At 42.5% G+C, this 25989-nt stretch overlaps 1 protein-coding gene across 1 annotated transcript; it reads right to left on the reverse strand.

The window, feature by feature from the left end:
- Window positions 1-1270: 1270 nt before the first annotated feature.
- On the reverse strand, window positions 1271-3918 carry LOC107123363 (uncharacterized protein K02A2.6-like; the record flags this gene model as incomplete). Its single annotated transcript, XM_015426603.1, has 3 exons — window positions 2621-3918; window positions 2043-2512; window positions 1271-1883 (listed from the first exon to the last, which is right to left on the reverse strand). Coding segments are annotated over exons 1-3 (2151 nt in total), but the record flags the coding sequence as incomplete, so codon positions are not given.
- Between the last annotated feature and the right edge of the window lie 22071 nt (window positions 3919-25989).

Raw genomic sequence — 25989 nt, forward strand, 5'->3', positions numbered from 1 at the left:
AATGTCAATGTGCTAGGCTATAAACAAGGGACTGCCACATCATAATGCTGTGGCTATTGTAGTTGCCTAGCCGGGTTTGTTTGTATGTGCTGAGGCACTTCTCTGTCAGATGATTATTATTTTAAAATATCTCATTCAATTTTATGAATGGTGTTAGATCGCACTAACAAAGGACTCGTAGAGTGATTCAGCAAGTGATTCAGCTTTATTGGAAGTAACGAACAAGCACTCAACTCAGTAAGAAACCAGAACAGAAAACAGTGGGAGCTTATGCTCCTTTTAAACATAACCGGGCTAATGTAGCCACGCCTATTTACAAATAACAACCAATGAGGTTGCTTAGTTAAGGACCAATGAAAGTCTTTCCCTCGCAGGGAAAAGGCACAGTTCTGATTGGTCGCTGTTACGAAGCGACCAATAGGAAGTTCGCTCAGAGGAGCCTGGTCTGGCTTGAAGCTTAACATAGGAGTCCTATGAGGTGATTCATGTAATCGTTTCAATACATTACAATTCCTCCCCCCTAAGTTAAGTCATCATCCATTTGTTTTATTATTTACATACATTCAAGTCACGCTGTTGTACATCAACTGTTCCAAAATACTTTATTACACTCGTAGTCTTTTAGATAAGTTGGCATCTGCCGCGTACGCTGAGACCTGCGAAGCGGTGCAGGCTCTATGGGCACACAAGGTTGTGAGTCACTGTGGGGTTCACTACAGCCTGGTTCAGGCACAAACTCTACTGGGGTTTCAGCCCCGCACACAGGGGTCTGCCCTGACTCGGGGACAGTACCGGGCCCTTCGGTACTCACCGCCTGCTCTGGGGGTCTCCACTCAACATTGGGGAATTCAGCCGTCGGAGAGTCAGCGCTGTCCTTAGCCCAACGTCTCCTTAGCTGATCTATGTGGCGCCGCCATACTCGACCGTCAGCCAACTGTACCACATACATGCGAGTACCCACAGAGTCGGATATTACCCCAGGAAGCCATAAGTGACCATTAGCATAATTCCGTGCAAGAACCTTGTCCCCTTTTTCAAACATTCGTACCTTCGGTTGTGAGTCGGTACGCTCGGAATGATCGTCAGTGAGATCCGGATGCAACCTGTTTAACCGAGTTGTAAGCCTCCTCCCCATTAGCAACTCGGCCGGACTGCGGCCTGTAGCACTGCAGGGGGTGGTGTGCTGCCGCAAAAGAAAGGAGCCCAGCCTCTGGCTCCAGTCTCCCTCGTCCATTTTACCCAGGGCCTCTTTGGCCGTTCTGACCATCCGTTCGGCCTGGCCATTAGACGCCGGATGGAAAGGGGCCGAAGTCATTTGGCGGATGCCATTACTCGTGAGGAACTGCTTAAACTCCTCAGAGACAAATTGAGGCCCGTTGTCACTGACGATGACGTCAGGCAACCCGTGTGTGGCAAAAAGGCGGCGAAGCGCATGAATTACGGCTAGTGAAGTGGTCGACTTCATGTGTACAACTTCTAACCATTTAGACATTGCATCTACGACAATCAAGAACATTTGCCCTTGGAGAGGGCCAGCAAAATCTATATGCAACCTGGCCCAGGGTTTCCCAGATGATTCCCAGGCTTGGGGTGTAGCGTGTGGGGGATCAGGTCTAACCTGCTGACACTTGGAGCAGACTCGCACCCACTCCTCGATTTCCTTGTCCAGTCCTGGCCACCAGACATACCCTCTGGCCAATGCTTTGGTGTGCACCATCCCAGGGTGACCCTCGTGCAGGGATTCCAATACTCTCTTCCTGAGCTGGGCAGGGACCACCACCCTATTGCCCCATAGTAGACACCCCTTGGAAATCGAGAGTTCGTTTTGGCGGCTTTTGTAAGGTGCGAATTCAGGCTCAATGCTCCCAACCGGCCACCCCCTCCACACCCAGTTAAGTACTCGGGAGAGAATGCAGTCCTTGGCCGTCAGTGCCGCAATGTCCTTGGACGACACTGGTGCCTGGGGGAGCTCATCCAGAGCCAGGACCTCACACGCAGGGGCAGGGTCGGATCCCACACAGGGCAATGGGCATCGGCTAAGGGCGTCCGCATGTCCGATTGCCTTCCCAGGCCGGTGTTCGAGGTCATAATCGTACGCCTGCAAAAAGAGCGCCCATCTAAGCATACGTGGGGACATTATGTTTGGCAACTGCTTATCGGGCGCAAAAATCCCCAGTAGCGGCTTGTGGTCAGTGACCAGCAAAAATCGTCTGCCAAAAATAAAATCATGGAACTTTTTGACAGCCGCTACCAACGCCAGACCTTCCTTGTCTATCTGGGCATAGTTCCTCTCTGCCGCAGATAAAGACCGAGAATAAAAAGCGATAGGCGCTTCGCTCCCATCAGGCATCAAATGGCTCAAAACTGCGCCTACTCCAAAAGGTGAAGCGTCAGCAGCTAACACCAGGAGCTTCTGATCATCGTAGTGCGTCAGCACGTCATTAGATGTCAACAGCTCCTTAACTCCCACAAAAGCCCGTTCCTCAGCCTGTCCCCATTTCCATTTAGCCTCCTTATGCAAGAGCATGTGCAAAGGGGCAGCCACCGATGCCTTATGCGGTAAAAACGCATGATAAAAATTGAGGAGTCCTAAAAATGCCTGGAGCTCCTTCTTACTCACCGGCCTGGGGGCGTTCCGGATTGCAGCTACCTTGTCGTCCGTGGGGTGCACCCCGTCTGCATCGATCCGGAATCCCAGGAACTCCACACTGTTAACTCCCAGTGTGCACTTAGACCGTTTAACCCTGAGCCCTGCGTCCTGGAAACGCTTTAAGACTTCCTTAACACGGGCTATTAGTTCCTCTTCAGACTTCCCGGCTATTAATACGTCGTCGAAGTAGGGCACCGTGCCTGGTACCCCCCTCAAGAGTTTCTCCATCAAGCCTTGAAAAATTCCGGGCGCCACATTTACCCCGAACTGCAGGCGATTTACCTTAAACGCGCCTCTATGGGTGACAATCGTCTGGGCTTCAGCAGCCTCAGGAGTGACAGGCAACTGTTGGTATGCCTGTGCCAAGTCCAATTTGGCAAAAATTTTCCCTCCCCCCAAGGAAGCCAGAATGTGGCTTATAACCGGGACTGGGTAGGAGTGTTGCTGTAACGCCTTGTTAAGGGTGCATTTGTAATCCGCGCATAAGCGTATGGACCCATCAGGCTTGACAGGCGTTACAATCGGGGTTTCCCACTTACTGTGAGGAACAGGCTCCAAAACTCCCTGTTCCACGAGTTTGTCAATTTCCTTCTCCACCCTAGGCCTGAGGGGAATTGGGACCTTCCGATATTTCAACCTGATTGGCTTTACGGATGGATCAAGTTCGAACGCAACCGGGGGCCCTTTGTACCGCCCCAGACCCTCTGCAAATACATCAGGGAACAGGTCATACATCATATCCCATTTATTCTCAAGCGTTTTGTTAACTCCTGAAATACCAATGCCTAATGGCTCAAACCAATCCAACCCTAGTAAGTTGACCCGGTCTCCCTCGGCAATAAGAAAAGATAGCTTAACACATTTCCCCTTATACTCAACATCCGCAGTGTCCCGTCCGGCCAGGGGAATTCGGTTGCCCTGGAAGTCGGACACTCGGGTCTCCGCAGGCTGGAGCCGCCGTCGGCTTCTGGTTGGGAACAACGCTTGCCAGGATGCTGCAGAGATCACTGTCACCGAAGATCCGGAGTCCACCTCCATGGTGCACGGTCTGCCGTCGAGGAGTGGGGTCACGGTGATCTTGCCCTGGCAACTGGTGCGATTGATGACCGATGCGCTTGATAGGGATGCTGTCACCGAGTAGCTTGCTTCTGGTGCTGATGATTGCTGCTTTCCCCGGGCGTTGGGTGGTGTGGTCTTCTGTGCCGTCCTGCTGTTGGATGTAGGGTCCTTCTGCGCCGACCTGCAGACTCTGGCGAGGTGTCCACGCCGCCCACACGCTCTGCAGTTTACATCTCGAGCCCAACAGGAGTCGCGCTGGTGTTTCCCGCCGCAGCCGGAGCACGGCTTGACGCTGGTAGTCTTCGCTGGGGTCCGCTTGCCTCGGACCGCGTTGACGTCATCGTCCGCTTCTTCGCCCTCGCTGTCTCGCTGAGAGTGGACGCTGGGCTCTGCCATCCTCTGGCGGACCTCCCTTGTGGACTTATCTGCTGCTTCTGCGGCCACGGCCTCGTCGTAGGCCACTGCCCAGGTCAGGGTGGTGCGGGCGAACAGCCTCTGTTGCAGCCTCTCGTCTTTAAGGCCACAGACGAGACGGTCTCTGAGGGCTTCCTCTACGTTGTGGAAGTTACACGGCCGTGCGGCTTTGCGAAGGGCCGCCACGAAATCCGCGATGGTCTCGCCTCCGGCCTGGTTCCGCTTGTAAAATGCGTGCCGGCAAGCAATCTCCGACGGCTGTGGAGAATAGTGAGCCTTAAGCTTCTCAGTGATGTCAGCGTAGGTGACAGTCTTTATATCAGTTGGGGCCACCAACGACCTGGCTATGTCGAAGGTCCCCTTCCCGCAGGAACTCAGGAGGCACGCCCGTTTCTTGGCCTCGTCTGTAATGTCGTGTGTCTCCAGATGGAACTCGAACCTGGATAGGTAGGAGTCCCAGTCTTCTGAGGAAGGTTCGAAGCACTCGAACTTCTGGCTTCCAGCCATCGTGGGAGACTTGGGCACCGGAGCTGGTGGCGCCTCCGCCGGATCGGCTGCTGTGCTCTGCTCGCTTTCTTCCGAGTCCGAAGTGTGGATGTCCGCAGGGCTGCCTACCTGCTCTAACATCCCATCCTCGTCGCCAATTGTTAGATCGCACTAACAAAGGACTCGTAGAGTGATTCAGCAAGTGATTCAGCTTTATTGGAAGTAACGAACAAGCACTCAACTCAGTAAGAAACCAGAACAGAAAACAGTGGGAGCTTATGCTCCTTTTAAACATAACCGGGCTAATGTAGCCACGCCTATTTACAAATAACAACCAATGAGATTGCTTAGTTAAGGACCAATGAAAGTCTTTCCCTCGCAGGGAAAAGGCACAGTTCTGATTGGTCGCTGTTACGAAGCGACCAATAGGAAGTTCGCTCAGAGGAGCCCTGGTCTGGCTCGAAGCTTAACATAGGAGTCCTATGAGGTGATTCATGTAATCGTTTCAATACATTACAAATGGTTTCTGCAGTAGACTAGTTTATTTACCACAGTTTTGCTGCAAGGATGATCAAACCAAGGTCAAGCTTCTCACTTAAACCTATACAATTATAGCATTTTTAGGGGCGGGAATGGGAGTATGTAATAAATTAGTTGCATATTAGGTACCATTGCGCCGTTGGGCCTGAATTTGGGCTTCCATTTAGGATGGAACTGTGTGTTCATGGAGCCACCAGGCTGCCACTGAAAATGGCCTGTACATGGTATATTCTCTCCTAATCTCTCTGTAAAGTAAAGCAGCTCTTGCCATGTGATGTCACACATGGCATCTCTCCCCATTCCAAAAAACCTGCTTCACTTTGTTGGCTCCTGCTGGCTGGAGTGTTATCATGCCATGTAGCAACACATTACAGGTGGTTGGGGGAGAACTTGACACAAACATGCCATTTGGGGCATCAGGACTCCACTAATTTATAGTTCCACCTTTGCGGCTACCTTTTTTCTACTTCGGTGTGCTGCGGTGGCTCAAGTAGTTAAGATGCTGAACTGCAGGCTGTGGAAGGTCGGTAGTTCAGCAGTTCGAGACCTGAGTTGCCACATGACGGAGTGAGCTCCCGTCTCTAGTTCCAGCTCCTGCCAACCTAGCAGTTTGCAAGCAAGAAATTGCAAGTAGATAAATAGGTACCACTTCAGTGGGAAGGTAACAGCGTTCCGTGCGCCTTGGAGTTTAGTCATGCCGGCCACATGACCACGGAAACGTCTTCGGACAGCGCTGGCTCTTCGGCTTTGAAACGGAGATGAGCACCGCAACCCTAGAGTCGGATTCGACTGGCTTTCGAGCAAGGGAACCTTTACCTTTACCTTTTTCTACTTCACATAGTAGGAAGGAATTAACTGGCATGTTGCTTGAAAGGCAAATCTACGTAATCTTACTAACAACTCAGAGCTTAAGCTGCTGTGTATTTGGTGAAGTGTGTTTACTGAACACACCTGTTTGGGCTTCGTTGTGCTAATTCAGGATACATCCATTCTAGGATAGCCAGCCCTTCAGCTGCAAACCTGCAGTTATTCGGAGTACGGAATCTGGGGGGAGTGGAGAATCTCAGACACTGTGGTGTCATTTCTTGGTGATCACTTCAAAATTATATTGCAGTCCCCCCATATATTCTAGGAATTCCCCAAATCAACAAAAATTGAAGTAATTTTTAGAGCATCAAGGGGAAGGCTGTGACATCATTTCCCCTCCGTACTCTTCCTCCTGCTGCTCACTTCACCAAGCACAGGTGAATGACGTCAGGAGCTTGCATACTGTGGGCAGGAAAATTCATGCCTGTGCAAGATTTTCAGGGAGAGTATGGCCCTTTCTGCACTCTCCTTTTAATCCATGTTCACCGCAGTGTCCTCCAAGCAATTCTGCACTAAAATCGAATTCATCTTTCTTTTTATTCCGCCCCCCCCCCCCATTCTGCATCACATTACCTCCATTCACTGGTCAGCCTAGTTTCAGCCTGCTGTTGCCCTGGGTTATTTGGATGCTGTTTTGCAGGGGACTTAGGCTGATTCTGTACCCATCTGTTTCCCGCAGTTTTCCCACAGCCATGTTAGATCATCAATCTCCCCTCTGCACTCATGCTGCTTTCACTTTCTTTGTTCATTGGGTTTTATGGCACCTTCTGCATAGATTTATGGCAGTTCAGGGTTGACTCCACAGTCAGTACAGCATTGCCCCAGGGTATCTGAATGTGGCTTTGAGCTGCACCTTTTCCTTAGTGCTGAGAAAATGTGGAGTAAATGCGAGATGCAGAATGGACTGACAATTGCATCGACTCTGAGAAAATCTGGAGTGGCAGGCAAATGCGGAAAGGATCTATGTGAAGAGCTGCATGATACCTCTTCATCTGAACCTATGCAGCATCTCAAGCTCTTGAAAAGGCTCTTTTTAGAAGAAAAACTATTCATTTGGCCATTTTTCACTTGATAGGTATTGATTTAGGGGTGGTAATAATAATAATAATAATAATAATAATAATAATAATAATAATAATATGCTTGGTAGGCTGGTCATTGGTACTGTTGTCATTGATTGCTTGTTGGGGGGGTGTTCAAGTTTTTATTTCCATTGTGTCACTATCTTGGCTAGTGTTGGAAGCTGCCTTGAGTTGCTGTTCTATGTCAAAAAAAGATGGGATCCAAATGTTATACTAAATAAACAAATACAAAATGGAGGGGGCAAAAGGTGTGTCATCATTCTAAGTCATCATTCTAAGATGACTAATTAAAAACTAACAGATCACTGGACCACTAGCTAAGGCTGCCAATTCTGAGTTGGGATATTCCTAGAGATTTGGTGATGGAGAGTGGAGAGGATAGGGTTTGGGGAGGGGAGTGGGATATAATGCTATCAAGTCCACCTTCCAAAGCAGCTATTTTTTGCCTGGGGGACTGATTTCTGTAGACTGGAGGTCAGTTGTAATCCTGGGAGATATCCAGGCCCTATCTGGAGGTTGACTATTGATACCTTATGTGACTTTAAAAGAGGATTAGTTAACTTCCTGAAGCATAGGTCCATCAATGGCTAAAACACAATTGCTAAATGGAACCTTCATGTTCAGAGGCAGAGTCCTTTTGAAAATAAGTTGCTATGAGGCAACAAGAGGGGCAGACTTTGGCTTCCATAGCTTACTTGTAGCCTTTCTGAGGGCATTTAGTTGGTCTGTCTGGAAAATGGAAAACTGGACTATACAGACCATTGATCTAATCCAGCAGGGCTTTCCTTGTGGCAAGAGGCTATTCCTTTTTCGGGGTGGGGTGGGAGTATTGTATGTGTGTCTAGAAGTGTTAGCCAAATTGCCTTAATTTATTAATAACTTTGGGGAATAAGAATATTAAATGCAGTAGGCTTAATTATGGGACCAATAACCTGTGTATATGGGAGTCCAACTTATCCAGATCCCCAGAAATAGACACAGAGACTAGATCTTAAAAGATAGTGATTTCTTTACTAGTAATTCTCACACACAATATAAAAATCAATCACACATTCAATCAATACAGAGCTAAGAATCTTAGGTAGAAAGGGACAGTGACAGTTGCATTAGCAGGAAGATATTGTTGATGGGGGTGATACTTTACCTGTCTGATGTGACAAGGCGATCCTGCAGCAAAAATAGGGAAAATACTAGGGAAGGGGTCATATGTTGACCAGCGATGCACATGGGAGACTCCAAATAGCTCTAGGAATGGAGCCAGCAAGGTAAGTGGGGTCAGGTTAGGTAGGTAGTGAGAATGAGCGAGCAATGGGGAGATGCTCTCTTTTTATACCCTAAGATGACTGGGAAGGGGATGCTTCACCAGTCACGTAGTCCCCAGGGAATCTAGAAAAATCCAGTTACTAATGGTCAGGAGATGACTGAGAGAATGGGATTAATGGCTGGGCAATTGCAATGATATTCACCTAATGGTTTTTTAAAACGTTTTATTTATGTATTTTTTCTCATTTTCATCTTTCTTACATTGTGTATTTCATTATGTTTTGGAGTCTTTCTTATATACATTCTCCAACCAAATATATAACAGTTTCCATCTCTTGTTAAAAACCTCTCTGTTTTTACCTTGTAATAACAGACTTAATCTGTCCATTTCAGCTATTGATAATATCTTTCCTATTATTTCTGTTTTTGAAGGTATTTCATCTGTTTTCCATTTACTGGCTAATAGCATTCTTGCTGCAGTAAAAAAGTAAACTATAAAGTATTTGCTTGTCCTATTGTATGTAATAGGTAACATATTTAATAAAGCAATTTCTGGTGTAAATATTATCTGAGTCCCCATTATTTCATTTATCATATTATAAACTTTTTTCCAATACTTCTGAATTATATCACAATTCCACCACATATGTATGTATGTTCCTACATTTCTTTTACATTTCCAGCAGTTTCTATTCATATTTGGATAACATTTTACTAGCTTCTCAGGTGTCCAATGCCACCTGTAGAACATCTTATAGATGTTCTCTTTATACGGAATTGCTTTCATTAGTTTTATTGAGTTCCACATTTTCTTCCATTGCTCAGCATTTATTGTTTTATGTAAATCTTTCTCCCATGTTATCATCGTTCCTTTAATCTCTTCACCTAACATATAGTCCTCCATTAGCAATTTGTACATTTTTTGGATTAGTTTATCACTGGATGACAACCATATTTTATCTAGATCGTTCCGTTCATTATAGAAGCCCCTTTTTTGTCCATATTGTATCTAGTAGTTATCTGCGTCTTCTCCCACCATGAGAATTTAATATTTTGTTTCAGCATTTGTTCTTCCGTTTTTAAATTATTGGTTGCATCTAGCAGTTCTTCATATGATAGCAGATAACGTTTATCAGTTACTGTTGATATTGCAGAGGCTTCTATTGGAGCCACCCATTTTGGAGTTTTCAGGTAATATCTTGTTTTAATTTCTTTCCATATTTTCATCAGAGATCCCCTTATTGTTGTGTTGTAAAAAGTTTTTTATAATTTAACATCTTCATACCACACATAATTGTGCCAACCCATCATTAGGTTGTGCCCTTCTAGTTTTAATAGCCTATTGTTTTCTAATGTTATCCAGTCCTTTATCCATGTCAGTGCAGCAGCTTTGTAGTATCGATTCCAATTTGGTATTCCGAAACCGCCTCTTTCTTTTTGATCTTGCATATTCTTCCGTTTTATCCTTGCTTTTTTATTACACCATATAAATTTATCTCATATATTTTCGAATTCCGTAAAGAAGTCGTCCTTTCTCAGAATTGGAATGCTTTGGGCCAGAAATATAAATCTGGGAAGTATATTCATTTTAACCGCTGCAATTCTGCCCATCAATGATATCTTTAAATCCTTCCATGTTTCTAGGTCCTTTTTCACATCCTTGAGTAATTTGTTATAGTTATCTTCTTTTAAGGTGATATTTCTGTTTGTTATCCAAATTCCAAGATACTTAATTTTTTACTATTTCTATCTTTGATATTTCTTGTATTTCATCCATTTGCCTTTTTGAACAGTTTTTTGTTATTATTTTAGTTTTATTAAAATTAAATTTCAGTCCGGCAAGTGTCCCATATTCTTGAATTATCTGTATCACATTCGGGATTGATGTCTTTGGTTCTTCTAGTATAAATACTAGATCGTCTGCATATGCTTGCAGCTTAAATTCTTCGCCTTTAATTTTTAGTACTGTTTCTTATCTGATCTATCAAAGTCTCTAAAGTGAATATGAACAGCAATGGTGACAAGGGACATCCTTGCCTAGTTCCTTTTTGGATTTGAATGTTCTTTGTCATTTCCTTATTCACAAGTACTTTTGCCACTTGCGTTTTATAAATTGCTTTTATCATTGTGAGGAAATTTTCTCCTACGTTCCATATTTCTAATTTCTGTAGCATGAAATCCCAACTAACATTATCGAACACTTTCTCTGCGTCCAGAAACAGTAACGCGATTTCCTTATCTGGGTTCATCTCATAATATTCCAAGATGTTTAGCATTATTCTAACGTTGTCTTTTAGTTGTCTATTTGGTAGAAAACCCGCCTGATCTCGATGTATTATTTGCACTAATATTTTCTTCAGTCTTGCTGCTAAGATTGAGGCAAAGATCTTATAGTCCGTGTTTAAAAGCGATATTGGTCTATAGTTCTTTATGTGCTTTTCCTCCGTATTTGGTTTGTGTATAATAGTTATAATTGCTTGAGTCCATGTTTCTGGGATTCTCCCTGTTTTACTAATATTTTGTATTAGATCTTTCAAAATTAATGCCAGTTGTTCTTCATATTTCTGATATATTTCCACCGGAATTCCATCCGGCCTTCGTGATTTTTTTTTTTTTTCTGTCTTTTTAATGCCTCTGTGATTTCGGAAACAGTAATAGGTTCATTTCGCATCTTTGTCTGTGCATCATCAATTTTTTTTATCATTTTGCTTTTCAAGGTATTTCCTTGTCAGTGCATTATCTTGCTTCTCTTGATGATATAACTTGTTATAAAACTGTTCTACTACATTTTTCATCTCTGATATATTATATTTTTCTACTCCGTCTTTATCTGTTAGGACTTTGATAATCCTTTTTTCTTCTTGTTTTTTAATATTGTATGCCAACCACCTTGTTGGTTTGTTTGCATTCTCAAAGTAGTAGTGTTTTGAAAATTCTATATTTCTAGCAATTTCTTGCATCAATATCAAGTTCATTTCATGGTGCAAAACTCTAAGATTGGCTTTAATTTCTTCTGCTCCTCTTGTGTTATTTTTTAACTTTACTTCCTCCTTCCCTATTTGTTGGAGCACTTTTCCAAAATTTTTCTGTTTTTGTTTCTTTTTCCAGGCCTCTTGATTTATAAAGCATCCTCTCAGAAAAGCTTTAAAGGCATCCCAAACAATTTCTATCTTCATTTCTGGATGTAAATTTCTTTTAAAAAATTATGTGATTTCTCCTTGCATCTTTTTATCAAATTCCTTATCTTTCAGTAAGTTTTTATTCACTCTCCATCTTGCATTCCTGTTTTTGTCCTTTAGTGTTATCATCAATGGGCTATGGTCTGCATATGTATTTGGGAGTATTTCCGCATCCATTATTTCTGGGACCAATGTTGTTGATATCCAGGCCATGTCTATCCTAGACCAGGAGTTATATCTTGCTGAATAATATGTATAGTCCTTTTTTTCTACATTCCTTACTCTCCATATGTCTATTAGACCATGTTCTTCTGCCATTTGCAAAAAGCCTTTTGGTAGATTGTTTCCTGTTTTCCTATTCGATTTCCTATCTTTTTCCTCATCCAATACCGCATTGAAATCACCTATTATACACATTTCCATATTACAATACTTTGTTAGAAGACTTTTTAAGTTTTGAAAAAATTGATCTTGTTTTTGATTTGGAGCATAGATGTTTACAATCAGAATTTTCCTTGTTTCGTTATTTGTATTGCCACTATTCTTCCATCTTCTGCGTTATATAATAGTTCTGGGTTAAGATGGTTCCTGGCATATATAGCTACGCCTCTTTTTTAATAGTATCTGATGCTACGAAGAGATTTCCTAATTTTTTATTTTCTAAATATTTTTGATCTTTTATCCTTATGTGTGTTTCTTGTAAACATATTATCTCACAACTTTCTTTTTTCAATTGATGGTAAATCTTTCGTCTTTTGGTTTGGCTGTTCATGCCATTTATATTTACTGAGAAGATTTTTAAAGTTTTTAATTTTTCCATAGTCTATTAGTTTATCTTTCCCTTTCCTTTTTCCTGTTTTTTGTATTTGTTTTGGTATCTGGTTACTATATGTGATGGAGTATAGTGGGATTTCTTATTTCTTTTTTTCTTTTCAGGTTTTTCTGCTCCTACATCTGCTTCCTCTTGTGTTTCTTCTTCTTCTTCCTCTCTTTCGCTATCTTCTTCACTCTGCCATCCTAGATTTTCCCCGTATCTTTCTAGAAAGTCTTCCACTTTGAATATTGAGTCCAATTTATGTCTTCTTCCATCATACATAAACAGAACCCCTTCGGGATTCCACCATCTATATTGTATGTCATTGTCTCTCAATAGTTTTGTTAACATCATATATTTTTGTCTCTTCTCACGTATTCTCCATGGGACTTCTTTTAAGAACTTTATTTCAATGTTTTGAATATTTACTTCTTTCCTATTTGCTTCCTGCAGTATTTTGTCTCTAATATTTTTCCTCACAAATTTCATGTATACCTCTCTAGGAACTTTGTGACACCTTTAGAAAGACAAAAGAAAGAAAAGAGTAGTAATGTTTCAGCTCCATGGATGGTCGTTAGTCTTAATGTCCCAATGATCAACAGCTGCATTCTCAGGATGCACAGCGGGTGGACGTGACAGCTGCTTAATCCTCTCATGGCCTAAGTCCATTTGTTTTACAATGAAGAATACGTGCAGCCTCTGGTGCAGGTGGGGGAGAGGAAGATGCCTGCATGATGGAGAGGAAGACTTTCTATGGCGTCTTTGCAGGAACGCTCAGGCTTCCTTTGCCAATAGAACTGCTGATAGTAAACTGCTGTTGGTTTCTGCATATTTGTGGTGTCAGGGAGGTTGGTTTGCCTCCTGCAGGGATGCCGGGGTGATAGGCATTGGGTATTCCACAGGTCCACAACTGGTTTGGCATACTGCATCTGGGAGAGGCTTCCCTCGTCTGGGCATATGGCTACATTCCAGGAGGTTGGCACCATCTTCTGGCTACTGCACAGTCCAATACCCTGGCACACTTATTGTACAGTCCAGCTTACAGTTATAGTCCACAGCCTTATAGATGCTGCACAAGGCTCTTGCAAGGCAACAGAAGTTATGATTGACTTCTGGCAACCCCTACTGGGGGTTGGATGTTTCAGAGAGGTGGCTTGTTATTGCCTGGGCAAGGGACATCCTTTGATTGAGAAAATCCTTTCATATCTCAGAATGAACCTGTCAATATCTGGTCCTTTTGTAATGTTTGAGGAGCCCAGCCCACTGCATTTAAAGTAGGGATTATTGTTTCATGCTGCTGCTAGGTTTGTTATATATATATATATATATGTGTGTGTGTGTGTGTGTGTGTGTGTGTGCGTGTGCGTGTGCATAGAAGACTTTAAAAAATGATTAAAATGCATTGTTTTGTATGAAGTGTTAAAAATACCCTTTCTCCTTGCCAGAGTTGTGACTTGGGTGGCATTATTTTCCATTGATTTTGGTTTCTGGCATTGTGCCAAAGTAGAAGACAGAATATTATTCTGTAATTGGGAAATCAATGGTAGTTGAAAAGATCCTTCCTTGTTTCTGTTTTCAGGGCCACAAGATATTGTGCAGACTGAGATTTGAACTACATGTTACAAAATTCTCAGGGTGGATCCATAATATCTTTCAACCAGATGTTCATTGAGATATCCTCACTTGGAAGCCTGTTTCCAGGTGCACAGACCTTAATTTGAATTAGGACTATGGCACATGGGGAAAGGATGCATAATTCTTCTCCCAACCCAATTTTCCTGACCTGAACAGCCCTGGAGGCTATTTGTCCTTTTTGAGGCTCCATATGTACTAAAGGGGTACATGCATGTTTTCCTAAAGGGGCAAAGAGCCCCCAGGTAGTGTTCCCTGTCTTGCACTGGCAAATGCCAGGAGATTTTGAGGGTGGTGCCAGGAGAGGATGAAGTTTCAGAAGGCTGTGACATCACTTCCAGGTGACACTCTAGGAATTTCCCTTAATTCCAATGATAAAGACCACAGAGAAATGGAAAATTCCTAGAGCATTACCATCAATTCCATTTCCTCCCATGTTATCTCCTCCTGCTGAAATTATTGAGGGTACAAGATTGAGGGTAGGCGATTGCCTTCTGCCAGTAGGCAAATGCCAAGCCTAGCTCTCAGGCTATTTCATGTCAGAAAAATGGCACAGAGGGTAAGGCTTCAGCCCACTTTCCTTAGGTACCATGGCCCTGATCTGAATTGGAAACTTAGCTCCCCCTTGGGAACTCACAATGAATTTCTGATGGAAAAGCCTTTTGGTGGACCTGGACGTACCCCTATGTCTTTATAGCATGCAGCTAGGTATTCAGTCTCCTCTTCTACCTTGATTGCCATTTTTTTCTTTCTTAAGTTCATTTGGTTGTCAGATTTGGTCAAGGATCCATCCTGCAGCTTTTAAAAGAAATTCAAAATGGCATGGTTTGATTTGAACTGACAAACCTCTCTCATTCTTAAAGTGATTTGAACATATTAGACTTTGATTAGTTGTGGTACTTGGTAGAGACATTGCCATGTTACTCGTAGTTCTCGTGGGTTTTTTTTTGCTTTGTTTACATTGGTTTCCTTTTTGATTAAGGTACTAATGCAATGTCATTAAATGGAGAAAATTCATCACATAGATATTTATGTGCCAAATCAATAGTCAACTATGGCCTTCCCAAGTCCAAATTTTGTGTATGTCTTTCCCAAACCTGCCTACTTTTATCACATCCCAGTGAGGGGGAAATGGACACTTTGAGATCTCAGGGACAATGTATGCTTCTTTTTCTGCCAGTTTGTCCAGCACAACAGTGAATTCTATCAATCAGTCAGTCTTTATTTTTCTTTGTTTGCATCGGGTAGGGCCTTTTTTCCTGACAGAAGCTCTGATACTTTAAAAGCTGCATGACAGAAATTCATTGAAGTGGTACAGCTTTTTCTAATATGGATAGGCATTGATAGGAATAAACTGTACTTGTTAAATTCCTGCCTCTTGAACAACTGTTGAAGGCACTTGTCAGGCCAAAATCTGAAAAATATATTTCTGCTCCAACAATATAACATTAGGAATATAAAATATATTGGTATTTTGAAATCCTCTGAGTGGCTATAATGTTCCCTTGATTCAATTGGTATTGCTTGCCTTCCTTGATGAGTTTCCTAATCGGATGAGATATCCCATTATATGACTATGCAGTCACATTTTTTTTTTAAAAAGCAATTTTTATTTTAATGGGTTTCCATCCAATTTTTGCTCTTTATTTGTAGCCTTTGCCAAATACCAAAATGCAAAATCTACAAATGACTCAGATAGAAAGCATAGACTACATATACATTAAAACATATATTATTATTAAAATTCCATCCCAGATTAACATACATGATACTATGTGAGAATCAGTGTGGTGTTGTGGTTAGAGTGACCCACTAGAATATTTAAGGCTTAGGTTCAAATCCCCATTCTGTCATGGAAGTTTGTTGGTTGACTTTGGGCCAGTCAAGCACTTTAATCTACCTCACAGGGTTTTTGAGATGATAAAACAGAAGAGAGGAAAATGATTAAAGCTGCTTTGCATCCCCATTAGAGAGAAAGGTGAGACACAAATGAAGCAAATAAATATATCTTCCAGTAGTAAAAACTAGGTATATCAAGGTATACCAAGGTACAGTTTTCTCTGTTGAGACCATGAAGCCAACATACCAACTGAATCTTTATGTGATTTTCATTCAGTTCATTCATCTGTTTTAATTAAGAATACCCATGATAACCTTGAGCTTAATCCAGAGAATGTGAAGCACTCCTAAATCAACATCATACTGGAATCAGTGGGACCTAAATGTACTTAAAACTCTTTAGATTTACATATTTGGAATGACCATTTAATTGCAAAGACCACTAGCCAAGAGAGGTCAGAGATGTTGAAATAGCTCTCTTTGACAAAGATCAATTTAGCTGATATTATTTATTTGGGCTTTTCAAGTAATTCTTCTAGTCTAACTTGTTTCATAAACCCAAGGGAAGTAGCCATTATACGTCTGTTACAGGGAAAACAGAAATTGAATCTTGCAGCACCTTAAAAGCAAACAGATTTATTCTTACAAAGGTTTTCATGACAAGACTTCACTTCCTCCGGTGCATGAAGATGATACATTTCATGATGCCTTTAATCCACAAATCACGATAAGTCTTTAAGATAACAGAAAACTTATTGCCATTCTTCCACATGATTTTTCTGTACAATTAAAAAGAATCTATCCATGATGTTTAGCACATCTGGCTTAAGTGTTCCATTTATATGGATATAAATTCTAGTCTTTTAAAAAAATTAAGAACACAATTTCAATCTTAACAATAAAAAGAGATGAGGTAGTTTACAAGAAGAAAAGCAATGTGATCTCTAACAAGCAGAAACCAAAAAAGCTAATTTCTACTGTTATAATGGAAAAACAAGATATTACAAAATGTACTGTTACAAATACATGACTTAATTAGATTTAAGATTCCCTGTGGCTTTTGGAGAGATCTCCCTTACCATTTTGCTAAATCATATCATGAAGGTATTTCAAGAAATATGAAACAGGGTTTGCCTTTGTATTTCCACAATAACCTAATATTAACAAAGTCTGATAGATGGCACTGTTGGACTGCTTATGAAACAGAATGAGAGAAGACTACATTATGTTTTGTTCAATGCCTGTATCTTATCTTTACTGGGATTTTCAATCTGTTCATTATCCATTGTTTTCTGAAGAAGTGTCGCAAAAGCTTTGTCAGGGATGAATTTAGCAAATTGCTAAAGGCATAAAAACAAAGAAAAAACCCTCCTTAAGTATTTCTTTAAATACATTGCAAGCAGGAAACGAGCCAGGGAGACAGAAAGATCTTTTTGCCTAGAGGTGGGGAAATGGTGTTGAATTTGGACAGATAAATGGCAGAGGGGCTAGATGAATTGTTGCATGATTTATGGTCTGCACAGTGGAAGATGTTGGTGAGACATCTGCATTTGAACTAGTGATATAGAATGAATGGTGAGGATTCTACTTCTACTACTCCATGGAGCAAAATTTGAAGCCTTCCTCCAGCCTAAGAGACCTTCTTCCAAGAGCTACAAGTTGGAAAAAATAAGTCTCCTTGGAAGATGGTTGGACCCATGCCACTATCTGAGGGCCATGTTTGTTCACTAGATGACTCAGTTTCCCAAACCAGCAGTCACATGTCAGCTGCAAGAGTATTATTTTAAAGACCAGGAGGAGGGGTTTTTGGCTTGAACTTCTGCTTGAAGAGGAGGTCCTGCCTTTCTGCCAGGCTGATGCTGAAATGCTCCTCCCCCCTGGGAGTGATTTACATAACTTTGGAACACCACATGGAGTATATCGATCATGTGCTGCATTACGTAACTTGGAGGGGTCAGTGTCTGAAATTTGTGTACAGAAAGGTAGGAGACCCTCCCACCCAGCATCAATTAAAGCAAAAAAGATGTCCTCTGATCTTTAAAATGACATTCTTGCAGCTGATTTGTGACTGTAGGGAAAGAAAACAAGTAGGGATTCAGGAAACCCAGAGTCATCTAGTGAACAAACATGGCATGTATTTTGATGCTGAGAAGTTATATCAAATAAAATTGACATAGTTTGCCATTTCAGAGGCCAACCAACATATCAGAAATTTAGAGGCCACCAATTCCAGATAGGTAGAGGCAGGGTTCTCTTGCCACCAGGCCCAACCTCCCCATTACCAATCAGCTGGCCAGTGGTGGGACTTACCAGGAGAAAGAGAAAGGTCTAGTCCACATTGCTGGAATCACACAGGAAGTGACATCATCACGACAGCAACATTCATGTGATACTCTGGTATTTGGGCAAAAACTCTATGGTAGAACCCACTTTCACCTTAGAGTTTTTCCCAAATACCAGAGCACCGCAGTGACATCACAATGTGATGATGTCACTTCCTGTGTGATGCCGGCAATGTGGTAAGTCCCTCTTTCTCCTGGTAAGTCCCTCCATCCCCCACCAGTTGCCAGGAGGGACCTGGCAACCTTAATTCCAGAGAGCATTCACCTGAGAGTTCTTGAAGAACTTAAATACAATGTTTTTTATCTTTTAACAAAGATGTGTAAATGATCATTAAAATCAGTATCTTTACTGCAGGATTTACTAGAAGTAGCCGGAATAAAGCCAATTGGTAAAACAACAATTTGGAATGTGGGGGGAATTTGTAAAATTACAGTCACATCAGCCTACCTTTGGCCTGGGGATCCCAGTGACTGGGGGTAAATGAGGTATGGTGGTGGGAGAAGGTATTGGAATGGAAGGAGATGGAGATATAATTATGCTCAATCTCCTTCCAACCTTCGCCCCATCCCGAGATACGTTGGTGAGAGGGCTAGGAAAATGCACCCCCTTTTTACATTGATATTGTGAAATGCCAGGTTCATCAACAATAAGACCATGAAACTGCAAAATGATATTGCAGCAAAAGATGTGAACCTGGCATGCGTGACCAAGACCTGGACAAGGGAGGGTGAAACAGTCACCATAAGAGAGCTCACCCCACCAGGCTTCTCGGTCCTCCAGCAGTCTTGAACTGAGGGGCAGGTTGGCGGCAATACTAATCCGTGAGGGTTTTTCCTTCAGGGCACTCCCTGTTCCAAAGATCACTGGCATTGATAGTGTTGGCCTAGTTTGGGACATTGAGGAGAGCTTGGCTGTCTGTCTGGTGCACCATCTACCTAGTGCCGCAGCGGACAGCCTACTGATCCTGCTGGAAGAGGTAGCAGGCTGGGCCTTAGAATTCCCTAGACTTCTAGTTCTTGGGGATTTCAACATCAATGCCAATGCTGCTACCTCCTTGCAGGTGTCAGACCTAGTGTTATCCATGGCTGCACTGGGACTCTCCCAGATTGTAACATCAAGCAGACCACATGCTGGATTTGATCTTCAGCATGGGGATGGATATGGATATGATGAAGTGCCATGGTTAGATCAGTTTGCCCCGGTTGGATATCCCAGTCCCCTCCTGTCTAGGTGGTGAGTGGATTTATGCTTGCCTGTGGAGAATAATGGACCCAATTGGGTTCCAGAATCCTCTGCTGGATCCGATGCCCCCTGGCGATTCATTGGATATGCTGATAGAGGACTGGAATTCTTAAAGAAACCAACCCTGTCTCCTATGGATCCTTCCAATTATTGCCTAGTCTAGAATCTTTCATTTCTGGGTAAGGTAATTGAGAGAGCAGTGCCTGAACAGCTCCAGAATTTCCTTGGTGCATTGGTGCTGGAGCAATTCTAGTTTGGTTTCCGCCCTGGCCATGGGATGGAGACAGCCTCGGTTGCCCTCACAGATGATCTCCACAAACTGTTGGATCGAGGCGGGTCAGCACTGCTGCTATTGCTTGATCTTACAGCAGCATTCGACATGGTCAATCACAATCACAACCGCCACCTCACCAACGTAGGAGTTTGTGGGGTAGTTTTGAAGTGGCTTACCTCATTCCTCCAAGGTCATGGACAGAGGGTGGCACTAGGAGAGAGGGTATCAACTAGGTACCTATTAGTATGTGGGGTTTCCCAGGAGGCAATCCTCTCTCCAATGTTGTTTAACTTCTACATTTGCCCCCTTGCCCAATTGGTGTGGAGTTTTGCTGGGATGTCACCAGTATGCTGATGACACCCAGCTATATCTGTTGATGGGGCTGGATGCTGCCCAGCAACTTTAGCTGATGGGCTGGAGGCTGTGGTGGGATGGCTGAGACTGAATCCTGCTAAGACGGAGTTTCTGTGGTTGGGGGGGGGGAGACTTTGTGGTACTGACTCCTGGCTCTTGATGGTGTGCCCTTAATACTGGCACCAACTGTCGAGAGCCTGGGTGTGGTTCTGGATGCCTCCTTGTCAATGGAAGCCCAGATCACAAATGTCACCAGACTGGTGTTCTTCCAGCTATGCCAGGTCAGGCAACTGGCTCCCTACCTATCTTGCCCTGACCTAGCCACAGTAATCCATGCAATCCATGCAATGGTCACCTCCAGATTAGAGTACTGTAACTTGCTCTATGTAGGGCTACCCTTGAGACTGACCCAGAAACTCCAACTGGTCCAGAATGCTGTGGTGTGGGTCCTTATGGGTACCCCACAAACAGCACATATACTGGTTCCCAGTAGAGTACCAGATCAAGGTTCTGGTGTTAAGGCCCTTAATGGCCTGGGACCCACATATCTTCAGGACCACCTCTCCTGGTATACACCCCAAGAGCACTTGGCAGATAAGACCTTACTGATGATCCTCAGCCCAAGAGACATCTGGCTGTCCTTGACCTGGTGGAACTCTCTGCGAAATAACATCTGGGCCCTCCAGGATTTAATGCAGTTCCACAGAGCCTGCGAAGCTGAGATGTTCTTCCAGGCATTTGGTTGAGGACAGCAACAGTTTCCATCTGTCTGAAGCTTCAGTTTCCTGCCTCCCCCCCACCCCCAGGCACTGGCACAATCGGTAGCTTAGCATCATCTTACCAGGCTGGTTATTGCATTTTTATCATATTTCCATTGTTTTAATTGGTAAATTAATATATGGCTGTTTTTATTGATGTATACCACGCTGAGCCTTGTTTTCCAGGGGAAGACAGTTTAGAAATCTAATTCAACAATAGTAATAATAATAATAATAATAATAATAATAATAATAATAATAATAATATCCTAAGTGAATTGGTAAAACATTATCAATATATCTAATTCTCAACAAAGTTGAGTGTGTCAGTGAAGCTGAGAGCAATACCATCAGGAGACTCTTCAAGAGGCTAAATTCCTACCATAGTTACTCAAGGTGGAATGGTTAAAGGTGAGACACCAGATAAGATGCATCTATCTCCTGTGGGCCACATCAGCAGAAGAAAATGGACACTTCCAATGGTGATGAGGGTGGAGGAATCCATGAAGGGTAGCTATTGGGAAGCAGCAGTAGTTGAAGGTGAAACTGGTGGAAGATCTATAATAGACAATGGCAGCGACACTTCAGCTAACTGTGGTTAAGACTATGCAGAAGAAGGCAATGGTAAACCACTTCTGATCATCTCAAATCTCAAAAACCCTATGATGAGACAATCCAAAAGGAAAGAAGACATAGTGCTGGAAGACAGGATCCCCAGGTCAGATGGCATTCAATTAGCTACTGGGGAAGAGCTGAGGACAAATGCAAATAGTGCTATTCTTAATTATGCAACTGGATTAAAGCTGCCAGGATGTTCAGTTGTGGATGTGAACTGATGCAAAATGAAAGTCCAAAGCTGTTTGTCACAGATAATAGGAACATCTGAGCTCCTAGCCTGTTCCTGTGGTTCAGCTGTTTCAGGCTGAGATTGCTCCCACAGCTCAGCTTTTATTTATTTATTTATTCAAATTTGTACCCCACCCACCCAGCCAGGGTCGGCTCAGGGCAGCTTACATAAAATCAACAGAAAACATTTAAATGATACAATAAAATATTTAAAACAATATTAAAACCGATTACAATTCCATAATAAGTGCTAGTGTGCTGTTATAGAGTTCATGATGGCTATCATCGTCTCTCTCTCTTCCCATGGCTGGCTCGCAGGTCTTCTATAGATGTCTTTCAGGTGCCTTTCTTTTCTTTTCTTTTTTTTTTTTGGCCCCCCAAAGGGGAATTTTTTTATTTTTTTTGCATTTTCTACACACTACAATTATGGGATGGGGGAAAGGATACTAATACCCTAATACTATGGGTGATGGGTAAAGGAAATCTAATACATATATCTACTTGACAGGGAGAGAAAAACTACCATTCTAATCTATTTCATCTACTGGATTTGGGGAAAGGAAAAAGTCTAATACATGTCACAATCTGAATAGTTGAGAAAATAATGCTTTTTAACCTAATATTACAAGTTATACAAAGATTTGGTTCAATTATGATAGTACACCTTTAATAACTTAACACAATTACTGCCTTTAGTACTATTGTCTTAGCTCTAGAGTCTTCTTGCATTTCTTTGTTTTCAGGAGTTTGGGGGCAGCCTCTCCTTTCTCCGATTCAGATTATTCTGATGACGTGGAGTTTTGGCTTGTTGAATCCTGTGATTAGGATTCTTCTTCTTCCCCATCTGGTTTTAAATCCTTTTCCTTCTGCTTCTTTTTTATATTAAACATTTGATCCATACGTTTTTCCGCTTTTGGAACAGAGTCTATTTTATATTTTTTGTCCTGGTAGTTGAAGCTCAGCCCTTCCGGGAATAACCATCTGTATGGTATTCCCTTTTTTTGCAGAGTGAGAGTGAGCCTCCTGTAGAGTTTCCTCCATTTTCTAACTTCAAAGGAGATGTCTTTCAAAATTTTTACATCTTCATTCTTGATTTTTAAGGTTTTTCCCATTGTTGACTTTAGCACCAGTTCTCTGGTAGATCGTTTTGTGAATTTTAGGTAGATTTCCCCTGGAAGTTTTTTTTTTTTTTTAAATGAAGTCCGGATAAATCCTATAAGCCACATCCATCTCTTTTATTAAATCTTCTTGTTTATAATCCATTAATGGGGCCAAGGCAACTGCCAAAAGTTCTTTTAAATCCTCGTTCTTCTCTTCAGGGATCCCATGGAAACTTAGAACGTACATGGATCTTTCCAGCTGGAGCTGTATTAATTGCGTTTTATCAGAGGATCTCTCCTTCTCTGCTTCATCCACTCTTTTGTTAATGCGCTCTGTATGTTTTCCCATCTTTTTCAACGTTTTTTCAGTTGCTGAGGCTCTTTTATCCATTTGATTCAATTGTTTTTGGACACTGTCCAGCTTAGTGCTGAGGTTGGTCATCTGATCCATTGGGGGTGCAGTGCATTCACTAACAGTGTGGTTTGTGTCTATCCCTACACAAGACTTGCATCTCAAGAGTCTTGTGAAGAGTTGGGAAGTCCTATCGGTCAATCGTTGGGAAGTCCTATGGGTCAATCACAGCTTCCCATATTGTTTTAAAGATATCTGGGGGAAGTAAGAAAAATAGAGCACTAGCTACTCTGGGAGTAGGGGGAATCAGGACAAGGCAGCCGTGGCAACAGAGGTGGATGTGCTGTCTACTTAAAGCCAACATACAACAAGTACCGTGCACAGATGATTATAACATATCATAAATAATTTTATATGTTTTGAAAAATATTTTTACAATAATTTCTACATATATAATAAATCATCTTAATCAAAAATATCAAAAATCATCTCCAAGAATTTCAAAAGCTATTGTACAACCTTTAATAATAGTCCTCCTCTGTTAAAGCCAGCACCTGAGGTCACCTTGCCCCATCCCTTGTATCAGGGCTACTCAAGAGTGGAAGTAACAAGGTGGAAGGGATGGTGAACCCTTGCTCCAATGGCTTCTCATCTCCTGCTTCCCCCCAGGCTCATTGTCAAACTAGGCAACATGTTAGAAGATCAGATTTTTACCCAGGTTATTTTATTGCCAAATAGTAGGCACAAGGAAGTTCATACAGGTGTTAGGGCTTTTGTGGGGGGATTAATTTCCATCCAGCATCATTTCCTCCCCCACCCCCCACCTTAGAGCTGCTCTTTGCACCATGGGGGAAAACTTGTAGGCAAGGCAAGGCAAGGCATCGTGTATGTCTCCCATGTACTTGTGTAGGGAGAAGCGCTACTGAAAGAGCAGGCTGAAGTCTACTCAATTCCACTGAAGCCCTTTGCACAAGCAAGAAGTCTATGTGTGCCTCAAAATTCAGCAGTAATCTGTGCAAGGAGTGCCTGAAGTACAATGAAAGTATGATTGTCAGGTCTCCTTCACTTTAAGAACAGACAAATAGGAACAAACAGTAACACCTTACTTAACATTCATTTACATATGTATGTAAAGTGCTGTCACATTGTAACTGATTTGTGGCAACCCCAGGAAGGGGCTTTCAAGGCAAGTGAGAAGCAAAGGTGGTCTGCCACTGCCTTACTCTGTGGAGTCTTCCTTGATTGTCACCCATTTAAGGACCAACACTGCTTAGCTCCTGAGATCTGATGAGATAAGGCTCTACCCTGCCCCCTTCTCTCTGCCTGACCCTGACCTAGATAGCCTATTCTAGCCCAATCTCATCAGATCTTGGAAGCTAAGCAAGGTCATGTGTGATTAGTACTTGGATTGGAGATCACAAAGGAAGGCCAGGGTTGCTATGCAGAGGCAGATAATGGCAAACCACCTCTGAATATCTCTTGCCTCGAAAACTCTTTGGGGTCCCTGCAACTTGACAGCACTTTCCACCATCACACACACAGGAACAAGGAGCATAAAGAAAAAAGACCTTCTCCATTGTATGTCACCGGGATCTGCTATCCAGAGATATACTGCCTTTGATATGGAGGTTCCACTTTCCTAATTGGCAGATCTTTCACTAATCAATTTGTCTCATCCTTTCAAAAAATTCTCTAAGGACCTAGTAGCCATGGTCACATCCTGCAGTTGTGAATTTTCTAATTCAGCAGTGTGTGATATGAAACATTTTTGTCCAGAAATGTTAGTGTGATCCTGGATTATGAGAAATGTCCCCTTTCTCTGCACAGTTAATAATTTTTGAACCTTTATTATGTCCCACCTTAGACAACCTTTCTTTTCTCCTAAATAAATAATACCTCAAAGGCATTTCCTCACAGGGAAGGTCCCCCCAAAGTGTCAATTATTTTGGTTGTTTTGTGCCTTTTCCATTGCATGTTCTTTTGAGGTGAAGCCACCAGAACTTCAAATGCAGTCACACCATAGGTTTAAATAGAGGCATTTTGACACATGTGATTTTATTTTCAATGCACTTCCTACTAATTCTCTGAATCTGCATTTATTTCACTGCACTGAATTGGCATCATTAGTGATATTCTTAGGATGGTTCCAATATTTCTTCTTTGGGAAACCCTGCCAATTCCAACCCAAATGACATATTTTATGGAGAGTTTTTCTCCACAGTGTACATCACTTTGCTCTTAATTACCCTGAATGTCATTTGCTATTTTGTTGTCTGTTTGCCCAGTTAGCATAGATTCATCAGCAGTTCTTCATTGACTGTTTAGTATTTCAAGAGCCTGGATAATTTGCTGTCATACAGAAACTCAGCTAGCTTACTGCTCACCCCTGACATCAGATCACTGATGTCCAGCCCCAGTACAGATCCTTAGGGGATCCACTTGATTTAATTCTCTCCATGATGAGAACTGTCTGTTTATACTCACCCTCTGCTTCCTGTTCCTTAACCAGTTTCCAGGCCTTAAAACTCCTGGTTCTCCCATGACTGCTAACGGTGAAAGACTTCAGATTTTTGAAAGTCCAAGAATGTATTACCCAGCAACTCATCTTTGTCTCCATGCTTTTGGACATATTTTTTAAAAGTTGAAGAGGCAAGATCTCCTTTTGCAGAAGGCGTTCTGATTCTTCCTCAGTAAGGTTTGTTATTCTCTGTGTTTTGCAATTATAGATTTAAGAAGTAGGAATCCACGAGACTCATGGGGTGGGGAATCCAATCCCAGCTAAAAACCACTTCAGATTGCTCTACCGTCTTCCCTCCCTTCATTCACCAAGACATTTGTGGGTAGGGGGAATTTTGCTTTTCTATCCCCCTCACCGGTCTGGCAGTGGAGGGCAAA

Source organism: Gekko japonicus, unplaced genomic scaffold (genome assembly GCF_001447785.1).
Source record: "Gekko japonicus isolate JY-2015 unplaced genomic scaffold, Gekko_japonicus_V1.1 scaffold1704, whole genome shotgun sequence".
NCBI classification, from domain to species: Eukaryota; Metazoa; Chordata; class Lepidosauria; order Squamata; family Gekkonidae; genus Gekko; species Gekko japonicus.